Here is a 15,732-nt window from a genome sequence, read left to right as displayed (position 1 = left end):
AACAAGCAAGTTCTATCTTTGTTGCAAGATGAATAATTCAATCCTAAGCAAAATTCCAGCTTTGATTAGTTAGGCGGCCTATTTTTTATGGCTGCATTTATTAGAATTTGATGTAAGCCTCTCTATTGGTTCAAATAATCAGAAACCAAACGGGCCGAATCTCGGTATAAATCTTGTAGGCCCATCAGGCCCAACGTTCACCAGGATTAAGGGTCAGATTTAAAAAAATAAAAAATAAAAAAATAAACAAAATTCGAAAAACTAAAATAGAAAGAAAATAAGAATCTGGCATCTTCTCAATCTCATCGTTTACTTTCTCTGAACAACAATTTTTTTACCAGAAGTGCCCTCAATCAACCAATCATCATTGCATTTCCTCTCTCTACACTCTTCGTCTGCTATCATCTGGTCAGTTCTCTCTCTTTCCATGGTTATATTATGTATGTGCCAATTACCGGAGGATTTTGAATCTTCCCTAATTTAACTGAACCCGCCGTTTATCCTCGATCTGAATAATTATGTGCAAGTATTGCAACCTCTTATTCCTCTCGTATTGGCGTGGTTGTTATCTGCAAGTTTCCTTCAATTTTAATTGGCCATTGAGCGAATTTGGTGAACTTCGTGGGGTATAGATTCCTTGCATTTCTCTTGACTAGTTGCTGCTCGATTGCAAGTATTATTAGCTCTATGGAAAAAAAATATTTTATCTTCGCCAACATTGAGGAAGAACTGAATTATTTTTGCCTGCTTGCGTGTATGTCCAATTATGTAATTGCCCGTGTGGTTTATTGGCTTCTGAGACCATCTTTTTGTTAAATATTGAGTGCTATAAGCTCAAACATTGCGAAGGGTGTTGTGGCATTCTTAATATATATATATATATATGTATTTGACTAATTTTACGCTTTGGAGGATCTGATTTGATTTAGACTAGTTTAGGATTCCTGAATTGTCTGTAAATGGTGATTTGTTGTGTTATAGTTTGGCATGTTCTAAATATGAATGGTCCTATGGAAAATATTTTTTGTTTTGTTGTATTCGTAATAAATTGTTTCTACCTACTTTTCAGTTAGTCTGTATGTAAGAAGAAAAGTTATGAAAATAGACTAGAAAAGAAGGAAATCATTTTTGCCTTAACGGCTTGGTAGAAGTCAATGTTATGGGCTGAAAATGCTCGGTTTCTGTTTTTCTGAATCAGATCCAGTTCAGGAAGTAATATTATTTATGTCATTCGCACAATTGATTAATCAATTTTCTACAATGGATCCTTCTCCCGCTAACTTTATTCATGAGAAACATTGGAAATGCGGTTTATGTACTGAACGTTGAACTTCAGTAAATAAATTGACAATCATTTATTTGTTAATGTTCCATAAAGTCCATGTGTAATGTGAATTTTAACATAAATGATGAAACCTGATTATAGATGTTCAGGGTTGAAAACAATGACATATGTAGATCATTTTTTATATCTCATCCTTGAGTATTCTAGGCAGTACTATAATTACCATATGTCTAGCTAACAATTATTTTGGATGTTCTGGTTGAAAACAATGACACATGAAGTTATCTTGGATATTGTATAATCTTTACCCTTCACTATGTAAGGGCAGTACTATATCCCCATATGTCTAGCATCACAGAAGATATTCTTAATTATTGCTAAGAATCCAAGTAATCAAAAGTTTTTGGAAGATTTACTTGTGCTCTTAGCCTCCAATCTTTCTTCTTCACCAAAACATTCAAGATCAAACCTATTGAATTCTTCCTACAGAGTTGATTACTATATCACATTCCCCCATCATGAATTGATCAAGACTTTTCCTTTCATTCCTTCCATTATGACAGTCAAAGAAAAACTCAAGAGTTGTTAAGATGTATATGCCGTTTCTGAACGATACCGATTCATAGTTTACCATCTAAAGACTTCCAAATCATAAACATCTAGCAGTATGTCGTAGCCTTGTCAAAATAGCCTTTCAATAAGTTTATGTTGTATTCTGGAAAAACTATGGTGTATCGTGTTTCCTCAACAACAAAAACTGAAGAATTGAGATTTCCTTTCATCATTTCATCAACACCAAGAACTAAAGAACTAAGATTCAACAACTTAAGAACTAGAGCAAGAACTAAAGTAGATTATAGCTTTCAAATTAACTATTATGTCTTCAATCCTGGCTACATGAACCTTCACTCGACAAATTTTGCCCTCAATATACGCAATTAAGTGAAACCTTTCACTCTCATATGCATGTTGGTAAAAATCAGAGTGAAGAGCTTGCTGATAAATGGTCTCACTTTTACCAGTGAATGCATATCAGTGTGAAAGGTCTCAGTGCTTGAGGGAGAAATTCGCCAAGTGAAGTTAAAATAAGCAAAAATGAAGACACTTTAGGTGAAGGCGATGTTATCTACTACTCTAGTTCTTATTGTTTATGAACAGTAACCTTTCCTACAAGCTTTTCAAATATGAACAGTAGCATTAGAAAATTAAAGGAAAGATCAAATAAAAATAATTATATATGTTTCAGTCTTAGAATCTTCAAGTGTGGGAATCATGGTTGTATTGCATCATCTATGAATATTCAACAAAAAATTTATTGTACTTGGATAGCTTATTTTTTTTAGTTGTACTTAGATACTTAAGAGCAATAATTTGAGAGTGTCTTTTGTGGTGCTAGAAATTTCAACTATTTGACTCAGGATATGTAAGCTAATCACGTAAGCTTACTCATGAGTGTTTTTGCAGGTGATGTATACTAATAATAATCTTGATACTTAAATTGCTTCTAAGAAAGAAGGGTTAGGGGGGGAAGTCATAAACCTTGCAGAAAATGTCGTGCAACTGTAAAATACCTATAGTACATTGTAATTAGTGATAACGGCTCTTCAGCAGCAAAAATTAAGATTTTTATGTGCTACAAGCCTACAAGGAAATTGTGTGTTATATAAGCTAAGTCTGAAATTGTGTGTTATATAAGCTAAGTCTGTACAATTGTATAATAGCTGTACTTTCTAATGTGGCATATCACATTGAGTGGCGATGCAGTAGACTATGCAAAGACGAGTAAGGTTTTCCTGAAGATGTTACTGTAAGATAGTATGGTTATCTAGAATAATATTTGTGCCATTAATGTAGAGAAACACAGATACAGATTGTTATATGAAAAAAAAGAAAAAAAAGAATGGTAAATCACGAACAGGGGGCATTTATTAAAGGATCTTTGTTACAGAAGAATCTCATAAACCCCATGTGACCAGAAAATTCTGTTTTCATGATGGGGCTGACCTAAGCATGATTTTGCTTAGTTGTTGCTTGTTCCATCACTTATTCGAGCAGTCATAAGTTTAATTTAATATTCCATAGCCCTGTATTTGGTATTTTTAGTGCATAATCTTTGAATTTTTCTGATTATGTTTTTAACACATTTTTGTATATTACGAGGTATACCATGTTGTCAGTCTTTCTTGATTAGAAATGAGAACAATTGTTCTTCTGAAAACATTTAGAACCTACCTGTCGGCTGTAATGACATTATGAGAGTTTAAGGCCTCCAGCATTTTAGGAAGTCACGAGTTACACTTGCACTAAGCATTTTGTTCTCCCATTTAAAAGCTTTCACCTGACATTTTTGTTCCCTATGCTGCTAGGTAGCATGTACTTGTGGGAATGATAACTAGGCATTAGTCCTTAAGTGGTCACATCACATCAAATGAAAACTCATTGTGTCTATACCAATGTTAAGTGGTGAACCCATTCGTCTCTTTTGATCAATGACTTTTCATCTGTTTAGTTCTCTATGACGCTGGATGTGGTATCTTCACATTATTGTCATCGTTGATACGTTCAAGAGTCAAGTTCTGGCTATTTGAATTTAGTTTTTTATAACTTTTTTGTAGGTGGCAATCAATTAATAAAGATCTCTTAATCTGAATAATTCCAAGCTCTTAGTAATGGAGTTGAATTCCATCAAGGATGCTTTTGACCGTGTTACAAAGAAGCAAAAGCTCTCATCCTCAAAATCTCAAGAAGTAATTGAACAGATCGGGCAAGAAATCGAACAGGCTTTGTCGAGAATACAATCTGAACAAGATTCTGCATCTCCATCTGATCATAAATTGATTCTCAGTGAACTGAAAACCAAGCTGAAAGAAATAGCTCCTCTCAGCCATCTGGAAGGCACACAAAAGGAATTAAATGTTGCATTGAGCAAGTACCCAAAGCTTCTTGAGAAATCTTTCAATCCTGATATCTCAAAGGCTTATCGCAATATCGATTTTGATTTACACACTGTTAACCAAATTATTGCCAGCCATTTCTATCGAGAGGGCCAATTTGATCTTGGCGACTGCTTCATCAATGAGTCGCAGGAACTAGAGGCTGCAGCAAGTAAATCCCCTTTCCTAGAAATGTTCCAGATCTTGGAAGCCATGAAATCTAGGAACCTGGAGCCTGCTCTGAGTTGGGCAGCGAGGAATCATGATCAACTGAAACAAAATGGGTCTGACATAGAATTAAAACTGCATCGTCTTCAGTTTGTAGAGATCTTGCAGAACAGGGGCAGGGATGAAGCTCTAAAGTATGCCAGAGCCTTTTTGGCTCCATTTGCTACCAAACATATGGCTGTTTTCCAGAAACTTATGGCTTGCCTTCTTTGGGCCGGAAGGCTTGATTCCTCACCATATGCAGAATTGCTATCCTCCATACACTGGGACAAACTGGCTGAGGAACTCGCACAACAGTTCTGCAATCTTATGGGGCAATCTTACGAGAGTCCATTGAGTGTGACAATTGCGGCTGGAGTTCAGGGGTTGCCGACTCTTCTGAAGCTGATGAATGTGATGACTGGGAAGAAGCAGGAATGGCAGACAATGAAACAACTACCGGTGCCAGTGGACTTGGACAGGGAGTTTCAGTTCCACTCCATATTTGTGTGCCCAGTGAGCCGTGACCAAGTAAGCGAAGAGAATCCTCCTATGCTGTTGACATGTGGGCATGTTTTATGCAAGCAATCCATCACCAAGTTGTCCAAAAACAACAGCACTAGGCGCTTCAAGTGCCCCTATTGCCCTGCTGAAGTCGAAGCAGGTCAGTGTACGCAATTATATTTCTGATGCTGCTAAAGTTTGTAAAGTGGTTCATCCCACTGCCATCACAAACGAAAGGGAAATACCCCTTCATTGAACATAAATCGTGTACGTAGGCTAAACTGTATCACTTAGACTAGATCTTGTTCTCATTATATGGTTGTTTTAACTGTTCTGTGTCGGACTCAGGAGGTGTTATTGTGTAAATATATTTTATTTGCAAATCAAACAACAAGTGTTGGTCACTTAAACTGGGAGGTGTCTAAAATCAAATATTTGAACATATGCGTTTACAGTGGATGATGAAATCACCTTGCCTTTACTGGTTTTAATTGCGATTGAATTGTTGGGAAATATGGTGTCAACATCTTATCTGTTTATATTACGAGTTGTTATTTCTTTTTGTTTCTGCCCAGCCTTTCCACGTCTCTCCCATTTGTTGCTATCCCACTAAGTAACACAACCACCTGCAGTTAGTTCCTCTCAAATTTGGGATATTTTCCCTTTGATTTAAGTGTAATAAATGCACCCTCGAATGGTGGCATATATAGCAAAAAGTATGTATTGAATTGAATTTTACATGAGAGTAGAGTGGCACACCAAATTTCATGAATTGCACTAAAAAACTTTAGAGGTGCGCAATTTCAGGATTCTAAAAGTTAAGAATAATCCAATCTTTAGCGCGTCAAAGGAGCTTTTGGTGCCACCTCTCACTCTCAAAATATTTTAGTTTTTTTGCACTTACACTCCACCTTTTCGGAGTGTTTGGCGATATGTGGAAGAAAAGTTGCCGAAATCCTCATTTTATTTACAAACGTGTGAATAAAGTCATGGTGAGGTAGAAGTAGTAAATTTGAAATCCTTTATTTTTCTTGGGATTTCCAAAAGTGTGAGTGAGCATTTGGAAATTGGGATTCATATTAAAATGGTGTACTAATTTCAAAGTAAAGGCACTAATTGGAGGTGTCAATTATTTATGTAACGTGGGCTAGTTGATGATGATCTATCAATGTGCCCCAACCAATTGAAAATGACACAATCTGTAATGAGCAAAGTGAGGAGTAGGAAAATATGTGTTTGAAATTCGTTACGAATGTGGCTGACAAAACTGGATAGAAATGGTAAACAATTGAGGGACAACAACAGGTTGCTAATCTTGCTATGTACACATCATATGCCCCAACTCCATCAACCCAACGATTTTTCAATTATTGCATCAAATTCTGGTAACTTGTGATCTCACTCGCCAACTGGAACCCTGCCCCAGAATATATAATGTCTATTGCTCTCTCTCTTTCAACCACATGCCCCTTTCCAACCAATAATATTTTTCCAAACACAAATAAATGAGTTTGCTCGAAATCATTTGGTATTTTAGTTTCTACTCAGTGTATGAGTGAAAGACAATGTCGTTGAATCTTATACAAAGAGTAGAGTAGATAACTTAATTGAATCAATTAATCACACATCTGCAGGCGAAATTATATTAAAGAAAATTCTCGAAGATTTGGGTTTGCCAAATCTCAGCCATGTCTCATGTTGCCAAGCTGTGAGTCAAAAAGAAGAGAGCTATACCTATAATCCAAACACGCCAAAATCAAAACCCCACTCTTTTGGCTCTTTGGAACAAGACATTCTGCTAAAACCCCAGTCCCACTTAATACAAACAAGCTTTATTTCAACAAACATATATACCAACAATTTTAATTTACTATAAAAGGACACCTCCACAAAAACTTTTCAGTTGATTGCTATAAGACATTCATATCATATCATATCAAATCATAACATCTTTCCCTACAACTATTTTATAATTTCAAATATAATAAGGATAAAACAACAAGAAAAATAATAATACCATGACCCCCCAAAAATTTAAATTTGGGACACTCAATTATACTACGTGGGGTCGCTCACTCCCAAACCACCTCTTAATCTCTGGCCTTTTTCACATAATATATTTGTACATTTTTCTTATAATTTTTGTAATTTTATTTTACTACAAAGATAATAAAAGAAGAAATATTAAAATCTCGCATTCTCGAAGCCATGTAAATCGCTGACTCTATTCAAAGACTTTCTCATAATGGCGACTTTGGCGAGGCGTTCCGCGGCTCGCCAAGCCGACGTCGGTGTAAGCGGCTCGGCCTTATCGTCGGGCCGGGCCCGTGGGAGCACCTGATCCTGCCGCTTCCAATTGAGCACCGCGAGCTCGGCCTCGAGCCCGCGCACGAACTCCTCGCCCGAGCCCGAGCCCGACTGCAGGACAAGGGCCCGGGCGGAGGCGAGCATGTTGAGCGCCCCGGCCACGTCGTTGCGCTCAGCCAGCCTCCGGCTCTCGGCCACGGCGCGAGTGGTGACGAAGAGGCAGCGGAGGCGCTGGATGTCCCGGGTGGAGGAGCCGACGGCGCGTGGGCGGGGGACGACGAGGCACCGCTCCTTGTCGTATATGGTCTGTTGAGTTGACAGCTCTCTGTAACAGCAACGGACTGACATCAGCCGCCGGGCCCCACCGGTCGTCGGTGGGACCCGCATCTCCACCAGCAGTTCTCTCTCCTCCTCCGCGTGGAGCTCCCCGACCCGGCACCAGCTCGAACCGGATCCGACCAGGGCCGGTTTCCCTGCGTACGAGTAGACCGCCGAGATCTCGCCCGGGGCCGAACCGGCAGCGAACGAGACCTGCACCCTCAGCTCCTGCATCACCTGGCTCAGCAGCCCCGTGATGCTCTTTGGGAGCTGATCGCCCGGCGGCGCGTTCACGCACGCGCTCAGGTTCACGGTGTGCACGGGGATCTCCATGTGGGAGAAGCGCGTGGACGACACGAGCGGGCTGCCGCGGTGGCCGTCCGACAGGAGAAGGATGCTGGCCGCCGGGTTCTTCTCGCGGCGGTCCTCGATGACCTTGGCGGCCTTCTTCAGCGAGTCGGTGGCGCTGGTGGCGCCGCCATCCAGTGCGACCACGGCGTCGATGATCCGGCGCGCGGATCTCCTGCCGGAGGTGGTCATGCGGCGGAGCGGCAGGAGGCGCTTGGATGTGGTGGAGAATGCGACGATGGAGAGGCGGTCGGCGGCGGAGAGGGACGACACCACCATCCGCAGCACCCTCCGCATTAGATGGAGCTTATCCGCGGTGACGCTTCTGCTCACATTCAGCACCGTCACCAAATCGATAGGCGCTCTGCGAGGAGGCGGCATCGGCGCTCTCACCTTCAAAACGACGGCGTAGGTCTCGCTTGTCTTCCCGACTGACACCACCGCCGCCTCGGACAACAGACCGACTTCCACATTCCTGGACTTGATCTTATCCGGAACGACATAGAAGCCTGGGAAATCGTCGTTTTCCTCTTCGGTCTCATCGGATTCAGGTATGGGAATGAAGCGTGCGCCGGAAGTCGGAGATGAGAGCGGCTCGTCGTCGTTGTAAACCTTAAACACAGAAGACTTGTTCTGCTCCGGCGAGGGATTGATCTGCTGCTGATCGGTTTCGACGAGATGCATTTCCTTCCACGTGGCGCTGCAAATGGGGCAGGCGAGGGCAGATCCCGTCCCCTGCTTCTTCATGTGGGCGGCGATGCACGGAAAATGGAAGGCGTCGCCGCACTCCGCCGTGAATATGGCCGTGCCTTGCCCCGTCTTCACGCTCTGCAAGCATATTCCGCACCTACTCTGCTCCTGTACCACAAAATCAACACATCCATTATTACCAAATCATACCCTCAAATCAAAACGCAATAACTAAATTCCACTGTTCCAAACAATAAACACTCTGCACACCTTTGTAATGCGGAGGCCCGATTTGAGCAGAGAAAACGTGGACGGCGAGCGCGGCGAACAAGGCGCCGAGCTGTGGAAGAATCGGGGGCTCTTCCTAGTCCGGCATTGAAGCCTGGGACTGTCGGAGGACGGCACGGCGGGGGTTGTGCAGCGAAGGGAGGGGCTGGACACCGGGAGGCGCGGCGTGGACGGCTCGGAGAAAAATCCAGTGAATCTGGACCTGAGCCTGGGACTGGGTTTGTCTGTGATGATCGGCGAAGCGGCGCGGTCTTCATCTTTGGGAATGGATGTGCAGAAGGCTCGACGCCAGCTCAAAACCATTTTCGAAAACCTTTTTCTCTGACACAAGAGAAGGCCTTTACGCTTTAGTAGATGATGGGCTAAAAGACGCAGAGAGGAAAAAGGCGATGCATGATCCAAAGCCAAAGGCGATGAAAGACAAAACTAATTTGTAACAAAACAAACAAAAAGACACCTTTCCTTTCTCCTTCAAAGCTCCGATTCTATTAAGAAAGAAAAAAAAAAAAAATCAGAGGAGAGATGCAGAATGCATAATTAAGGCAAAAAGATGAGTCCAAAAACCCATCATCGTCTCTCTAAATTTCTTTTGTTTGGTTAAGGGGAATCTGCTGCTGCGTCAAATATTATAAACTCACAAAACTCACCGCCACCTGCCGGTTGCCCTTTTAAGTCAACGGAGTTGATGTACCTGCCCCTGCCCGCTAACCTCGGATCCTAACCCCTCCTTGCATCCTAACCTTCATTAATTCTTACTAATTATGAATTGCTTAATACTACTTGTTTTAAAAATTTAAATTACTAAAATTTATGGTGCTTCAAATTTATTATTGTAGTTATAAAAAAATAGATAAATAATTTATTGTGTGCACGTATTGATCAAACGATAGTGTAATTAGTTTATTATCATTATAAGTGTGTGTTGGTTTAATAATAATTTCTATTTGAAGGCGAAAGTTTCATGGTGAAATGTTTAATTATATGTTGGTTTAGTGATAACATACTTAATACCTTTAATTTTTGACATTAATCATCTAAATCACCAATAAGAATATCGTTCATAACTCGGTTTATATTATTTTAACTTTTACCCCAATGTTTACATTTATTTTTATTAAAATATTCTAGCACATAAACGTAATATAATAATATTGATTGAATTGACGATCAAACCGCTTTTCAACCTAAAACAAAGCCCAAACTGCAAAACCGCAAGGATCCTCCTTTCACTTTCCATTTTATATGTAGTAACTTATCCTCACACGTAAAGATGTGTAAACTGTAACATTGGGTTGAACTTCTTTTTTTTCAACTGTATTACCTTTTTTCTTGTTTCTCTTCGAATTCTCCTCTTTTAAAAAACTATTACATCCACTTGCATTTTGCACCTATAATGTATCGACAGTGTTTTGAGAGTTGGATAGGATTTGGTTAACTAAAATATAAATTAGAAGATAGCATACTATCCATTATTGTAAAATTGTTCTATTTTGTCTTCAACTCAATGGCTTAAGTGTTACGAAACAAACTAATCTTTACTCTCCTGTGATTGGACAGGGTCTTTTTTAGCCAGATTAATACCAAAAAGATTACTGTCTTTTTTTTAACCTTCTTGTTTGTATTTAACTATATAAGGTTATGTTTTGCAATCATATTCCTAACCAATAAATTCAGAAATGAAATATATATACGTTAAAATTAAATTATGTCAGATACACAATCTATACTATATTAAAACAGCAGTTTTCAATTACAAATTGATTTCAAATCAATTTGAAATTGATTTGAATGGCAATTTTGATAATACTTTTAATATGAAGGTTAAAAAAAAATTATTAACACCACTAACTCATTTCACACGTTCACACTAATTCAACAAAATATATTAATTACTTAGAAAACACTATTCAAATATATTTATTCAATTTGATTTTCTTTTAAATTCATCAACTTTAATTTATAAAAAAATATTCAATATGGATGTTAAATTAAAGATAATGACGATATCTTTAATTTGATGTAAAAATTATAAAAAATAAATTTAAAACCAATAAGTTATTATAGTTTAAAGTCACCAAATTATTTTTTTCTCTCTCCTCTCTCTTCTCTCCTCTATCATCTCCTCTCTCATTTCTCATTTTTTAAAATTCACGGTTCTTTCATTCCTTTTTCCATATTTTTTTATTTTATTTTTTATGTTTTTACTATAGATTAGTATTTTTTATATTTTACTATTTATATTTTTATTATATCAATTTAATGCAATTACAATGATGAAACTTATATTTGTTCATTTTAGAAATCTTTAGCTTAAAAATATTTTTTTAAAGGTCAACTTTATATTAATATAAATTTGTAGATAAATAACTAATATATAGTATATCTTAAAAATCGAATTTTTAAGCTTCAAAATTACTCATTGGAAAATCAGTAATTAGAGAACCATTATCGATTTTCTTTAAAAATAAAAAATAAAAGTAAATTGAAGAGTTTAATTTTTTAGTAGCACATTTATTTAAATTTACTGAAATTGTATACATTTTATTTTGGAAAATGAACGACACATATCTCATGTTAAACCCTTTATTTTTTCACTTTCCAATTGAAAAAAAAATGTATACATTGTAACTTTATTTTAAAATTTGAGCATAAACAAAATGACCTCATAAATATGCATTCGAAAACTATATTAAACTACAGTTATACTATATGTAAATAAATAGTTTTGTACATCTTAGAATATTATATGATCCATAATGATACTCATTATCATCTATACTTGCTTTTGATATTTCATAATTTATTTATTTATAAATTTATACACATTATCAATTAAATCAATTAATTGCTATTTCAATAATTGAAAATTCGAATGTTTTCAGATTGATATTTTTATTGAGATTATATTGTGAATAATTTATTTTTTATTGAGATCATTTATGTTTATATTTACTTATATATATATATATATATATATTATGTTTAACATTTTTTGTTTATTTATTTAAATTATCGTTCAATTTCGATGATGGTCGTGCATCGCACGAGCGGGCACATACTAGTCTTGATTACATTATAGTTGTAGAGAAATTAAATTAAAACTCAACGTTATCTTAATATTCTTAATCTTGTTAATCAAGACATGTAGGCTTGTAATTTGATGTATAAATGAGTTCTATTTTCTCTTCGCGGATTTTTTTTTTCTCTTTATAATCACCTCAAGAAATTTGTCGAGGTTGGCCATTGATCGAGTTTCGTATTGATTTTTCAGCCCAACTTTTTTTTTAAACTTTACTCGAATTTTAAAATTTGGCCTTACATTTTATTTATTTTCATTTTTTTGATTTCTTATGGTTCAACACATGGACTCACATCATTTCATTAAAAAAAAAAAACCGCATAGTATTTAATCTTATATCGCAATATGTGTGCATGTACAATGGTTACAGTCTTACAGATGAGACATGTTATTCAATAATTTGATTGGTGGGTCCAATGATTTAATGATATAAACAATTACTCGGTTGGTTTTCCAATTGAGTTTGAAGATATTATTGATAAAGATGAAAATATTATAAAAGCATTCTTTTACATTTGTAGTCAGTTTCGCCATGCATGTTTCTTCCATACTACTGTGAATAATTTTATTTATTTAGATTTTCGAAAGTATCCTTTATACCTTTTTTATTTGTTTTAGACGATTATATTCAACACTTACCTTACTTTCAAGGATTAATCTGCACACATTAAAATAATATAGACCAATTCAATAGGGGGATTTGTAAAAATGCCCACATCCTTATAAAAATTTGTAAAACTGCCCACTTTTATAAACAAAAGTGGGCATTTTTATATATTAACACAATTCAATATATATTAAGAAGGATTGAAATTTTGAAATATCTCAAGTTCTTCGAGCATCAGCAACGCACCTACTCGAGTAAAGCGTTGCACTCGAGTAGGGCGTTGCAGGGGTGGGTTACTCGAGCTAGTCTTCGAGTATGCACGATGGGGGGAGATTTAGGCGCGTGTAATGCATGCGCCTTAATTTTATAGAAAAAAAAATGAAAATTTCAAATTTTAAATTCAAAATTTGACTGTTTTTCCTCGATTTCCGTGCTTTGACCGACCGTTCCATTTTTTTTTCTTCTCTTCTTCACCTCTTTAAAAAACCCCTCCTCCTCCATTTATCCTCACACTTCTTCCTCTACAATTTTCTTCTCCTCCATTTCTCCTCTAATTTTCTTCCTTCATGGATCCACACAACCCTTTCTATGATCCTAATTGGTGCCCCGATCTCTCCGCCGATTATCACCCCGATATGGGGGGGAATCAAATTGGTGCCGAGGAGGAACCAGTAAGTGCAGAGCAAAGTGCCTCCAAACCAAAGAAAAGCGGCCGGAGGAAGGAAATGGCCAACAAAATCAAGCACGACAAGGAAGTAAGGATCCGTCATACTTACCTTCCCGAGCATACGGATCTCATCGTCCAAGTTCGGCCGGAGGAGACGAACGACGCCATCCGTGGGACGGATGGTGTATTGGGGACAGATCCGCGAACGTGTCAATCCCATCATCGGCGTCGACCTTAAGATCCGACAACTTCAAGGCCACTGGGCCCGAGTGAGCGCGGATGTTCGTCTCTGGGAAGCTATTTGGACGGAGACACGCAACAATTGGCCTTCCGGCCATTCCGACGATATGCTCCGGGACAAGGCCCAAATCCTCTTCAAGGGAGGGTCGAAGCCCACAAAAGGCCGCATTCAACTATTGGAACCCGTGGAAAGTTCTCCGGAACAATCGCAAGTTCAAGTCGATGTACCTCCCCGGAGACGTGCACGCCTCCAAGAGGACAAAGACTACGGAAGAGGGTGGCTTTACCACCTCGGCGTCGGGCGAGGAGATCTATTCTTCCCGGCCCATTGGCAACAAGGCGGCGAAGGGGAAATGGAAGGCGTCGGCGTCGTAGATGAGCTCGGAGCCTCCACCCGAAATAGTGGAGAGGTTGGACAGGTCCGACCAATAGATGAGGGCATTCACCGCCCAGTACACGCGGAGGAACGATATCAAGGAGAGAGAGCTCGATATGCAGCTCCTGAACGTGGATACGACACACATGACGGACGCACAAAGGGCATTGCATGCGTCCATGGTCGCCGACGTGCTCAAGCGTCGTGGTCTAGACTAGGATTTTAATTATGTAATTTTAATGATGGTTTTAGGCGTTTTTAATTTTTATGTAATTTTTTATGATGTTTTAGATGTTTTTAAATTTTATGTAATTTTTAATGTTGTTTTAGTTTAATGGCGTATTTAACTATTAGAAAAATATGTTATTTAAATTTGAGCAATTAAATTTAAATGAAAAACATAAAATTCAAAACTAATGTTATCAAGTAGGCTATCAAGTAACCCCAATGCAGCACTACTTACTCAATGTGGTCCCCCACTATTAAGTAAGCCCATCGCGAATGCTCTTAATGATTTTTATTATTTATATTAATTTTGCTTTATTTGTATCTCATTAAGATTATAAAATTAATTTTTTAATAATAAAAATAAAAATATTCAATTACCAATCATAAAAAATAAACATGCCCCAAATAATACCCAGAACTAGTTCGTACCTCCAACTAGACGGATATAATCGGCCGAAATGTAAGAGCAAATATTAAGCACAAAAGAATGCTGTAAAATTTTTGGATAAAATGGAATAATAAGTGATAACAGACCCTTTATTCAAAAAGACCCATTTCATATTTTTCTATATTATTGTAATAATTAATGGACTCTTTGCTGCTACCCCAACTACACTTTGTTATCTATTACTCTGGTTCTTAAGTATAAATTTTTATATCTATCTCAAATATTTTCATTATAATTTATAACTTGAGCTCTCAGTCTATTTCAGTTTATAGCTTTAATTTTTGAGTAATGCTAAACAGCCACATTGTGGCTACCCACAATTTACTTAAGTAGAAAATAATTTAATTTATTTAGCTTATTTTTTAAAATAAAAATAAGATTTAGTTATTTTATCATATTCTCTATATTATAGTAATTTTTTTGCAATTTTTGGTAACTTTTTTATTTTTATTAAAAAATAAATTAAAAATTAAAAATGTAAAAAAAATTAAAAAAAAATAAGTACAATGTAGAGAATATAATAAAATAACTAGATCCTATTTTTATTTAAAAAAATAAATTAAATAAATCAAAATTATCCTTATTATATTAGTGTGTGGGTGGCCACAATGTGGCTGCATAGATTTATTGTTAATTTTTACGTATTTTTTGTATGTCTTAAGCTATGGAAAAGTTATTTAATTATGACTACAATCACGTCGTAATTATAATAGTAATTGTTTTTTGACGAAATTATATTTAAAATAATGAACAATAGTCATGAGATCAAAGCCAAATATGTTCTATATTAAATAGGATTTCCAACAATAGATATCTCATCATCATCGGATCACAATCATTGATGTGGTCCGATCGCACTTGAAAGTTAGCGTTGATGCACTAACTTTCAAACACGATTTCGACCACCGGTGGTTTGATGATGATAAGTTATATATCATTGAAAATCTCATTTAGTGTTGAATGCACTATGTTATAGCTTTCGTAGTGATTGATCATCGTTTTTAGGTGTAAAGAATAAATATTACTCTGTTACAATTTCGATTTGACTGTGATTATAATTAAATAGTTTTTTAAAGTTCAAAACATATAAAAATAAAACTGCAAACTGAAATTTGCATAAAGTTGATGTTATAAATTATAATTAACCGTGTTACTAATGAATAATAATGACGGGGTAGACAAGTCTTTTACTCATTTCACTTATGGA

General features: G+C 37.0%; 2 protein-coding genes across 4 annotated transcripts; one reads left to right on the top strand and one right to left on the bottom strand.

Annotated features, from left to right (window-relative positions):
- Window positions 1-244: 244 nt before the first annotated feature.
- LOC131001780 (protein RMD5 homolog) lies at window positions 245-5,317 on the top strand. 2 transcript variants are annotated; one of them, XM_057928360.1, is made up of 2 exons: window positions 245-408; window positions 3,901-5,317. In XM_057928360.1, the coding sequence occupies exon 2, from the start codon at window positions 3,955-3,957 to the stop codon at window positions 5,113-5,115; it is 1,161 nt and encodes a 386-aa protein (XP_057784343.1). In that variant the 5' UTR covers window positions 245-408; window positions 3,901-3,954; the 3' UTR covers window positions 5,116-5,317. The 2 variants fall into 2 exon arrangements, with proteins under 2 accessions (XP_057784343.1, XP_057784344.1); XM_057928361.1 differs by having other exon boundaries at window positions 310-626.
- A 1,497-nt stretch (window positions 5,318-6,814) lies between these two features.
- On the bottom strand, window positions 6,815-9,490 carry LOC131001779 (probable E3 ubiquitin-protein ligase EDA40). 2 transcript variants are annotated; one of them, XM_057928358.1, is made up of 3 exons: window positions 9,338-9,490; window positions 8,863-9,201; window positions 6,815-8,760 (listed from the first exon to the last, which is right to left on the bottom strand). In XM_057928358.1, the coding sequence occupies exons 2-3, from the start codon at window positions 9,181-9,183 to the stop codon at window positions 7,114-7,116; spliced, it is 1,968 nt and encodes a 655-aa protein (XP_057784341.1). In that variant the 5' UTR covers window positions 9,184-9,201; window positions 9,338-9,490; the 3' UTR covers window positions 6,815-7,113. The 2 variants fall into 2 exon arrangements, with proteins under 2 accessions (XP_057784341.1, XP_057784340.1); XM_057928357.1 differs by having other exon boundaries at window positions 8,863-9,490.
- Between the last annotated feature and the right edge of the window lie 6,242 nt (window positions 9,491-15,732).

The sequence above is a fragment of the Salvia miltiorrhiza genome, chromosome 8, assembly GCF_028751815.1.
Source record: "Salvia miltiorrhiza cultivar Shanhuang (shh) chromosome 8, IMPLAD_Smil_shh, whole genome shotgun sequence".
Taxonomy (NCBI): domain Eukaryota; kingdom Viridiplantae; phylum Streptophyta; class Magnoliopsida; order Lamiales; family Lamiaceae; genus Salvia; species Salvia miltiorrhiza.
This window is presented reverse-complemented; position numbering and strand designations above follow the sequence as displayed.

Excerpts from the sequence above, each read along its gene's own strand:
- LOC131001779 (XM_057928357.1), bottom strand. The coding sequence starts at position 9,183 with ATGGTTTTGAGCTGGCGTCGAGCCTTCTGCACATCCATTCCCAAAGAT. Across the intron at positions 8,761-8,862 it reads CGGGCCTCCGCATTACAAAG|GAGCAGAGTAGGTGCGGAAT; the intron begins GTGTGCAGAGTG and ends TTTGTGGTACAG.
- LOC131001780 (XM_057928360.1), top strand. The coding sequence starts at position 3,955 with ATGGAGTTGAATTCCATCAAGGATGCTTTTGACCGTGTTACAAAGAAG.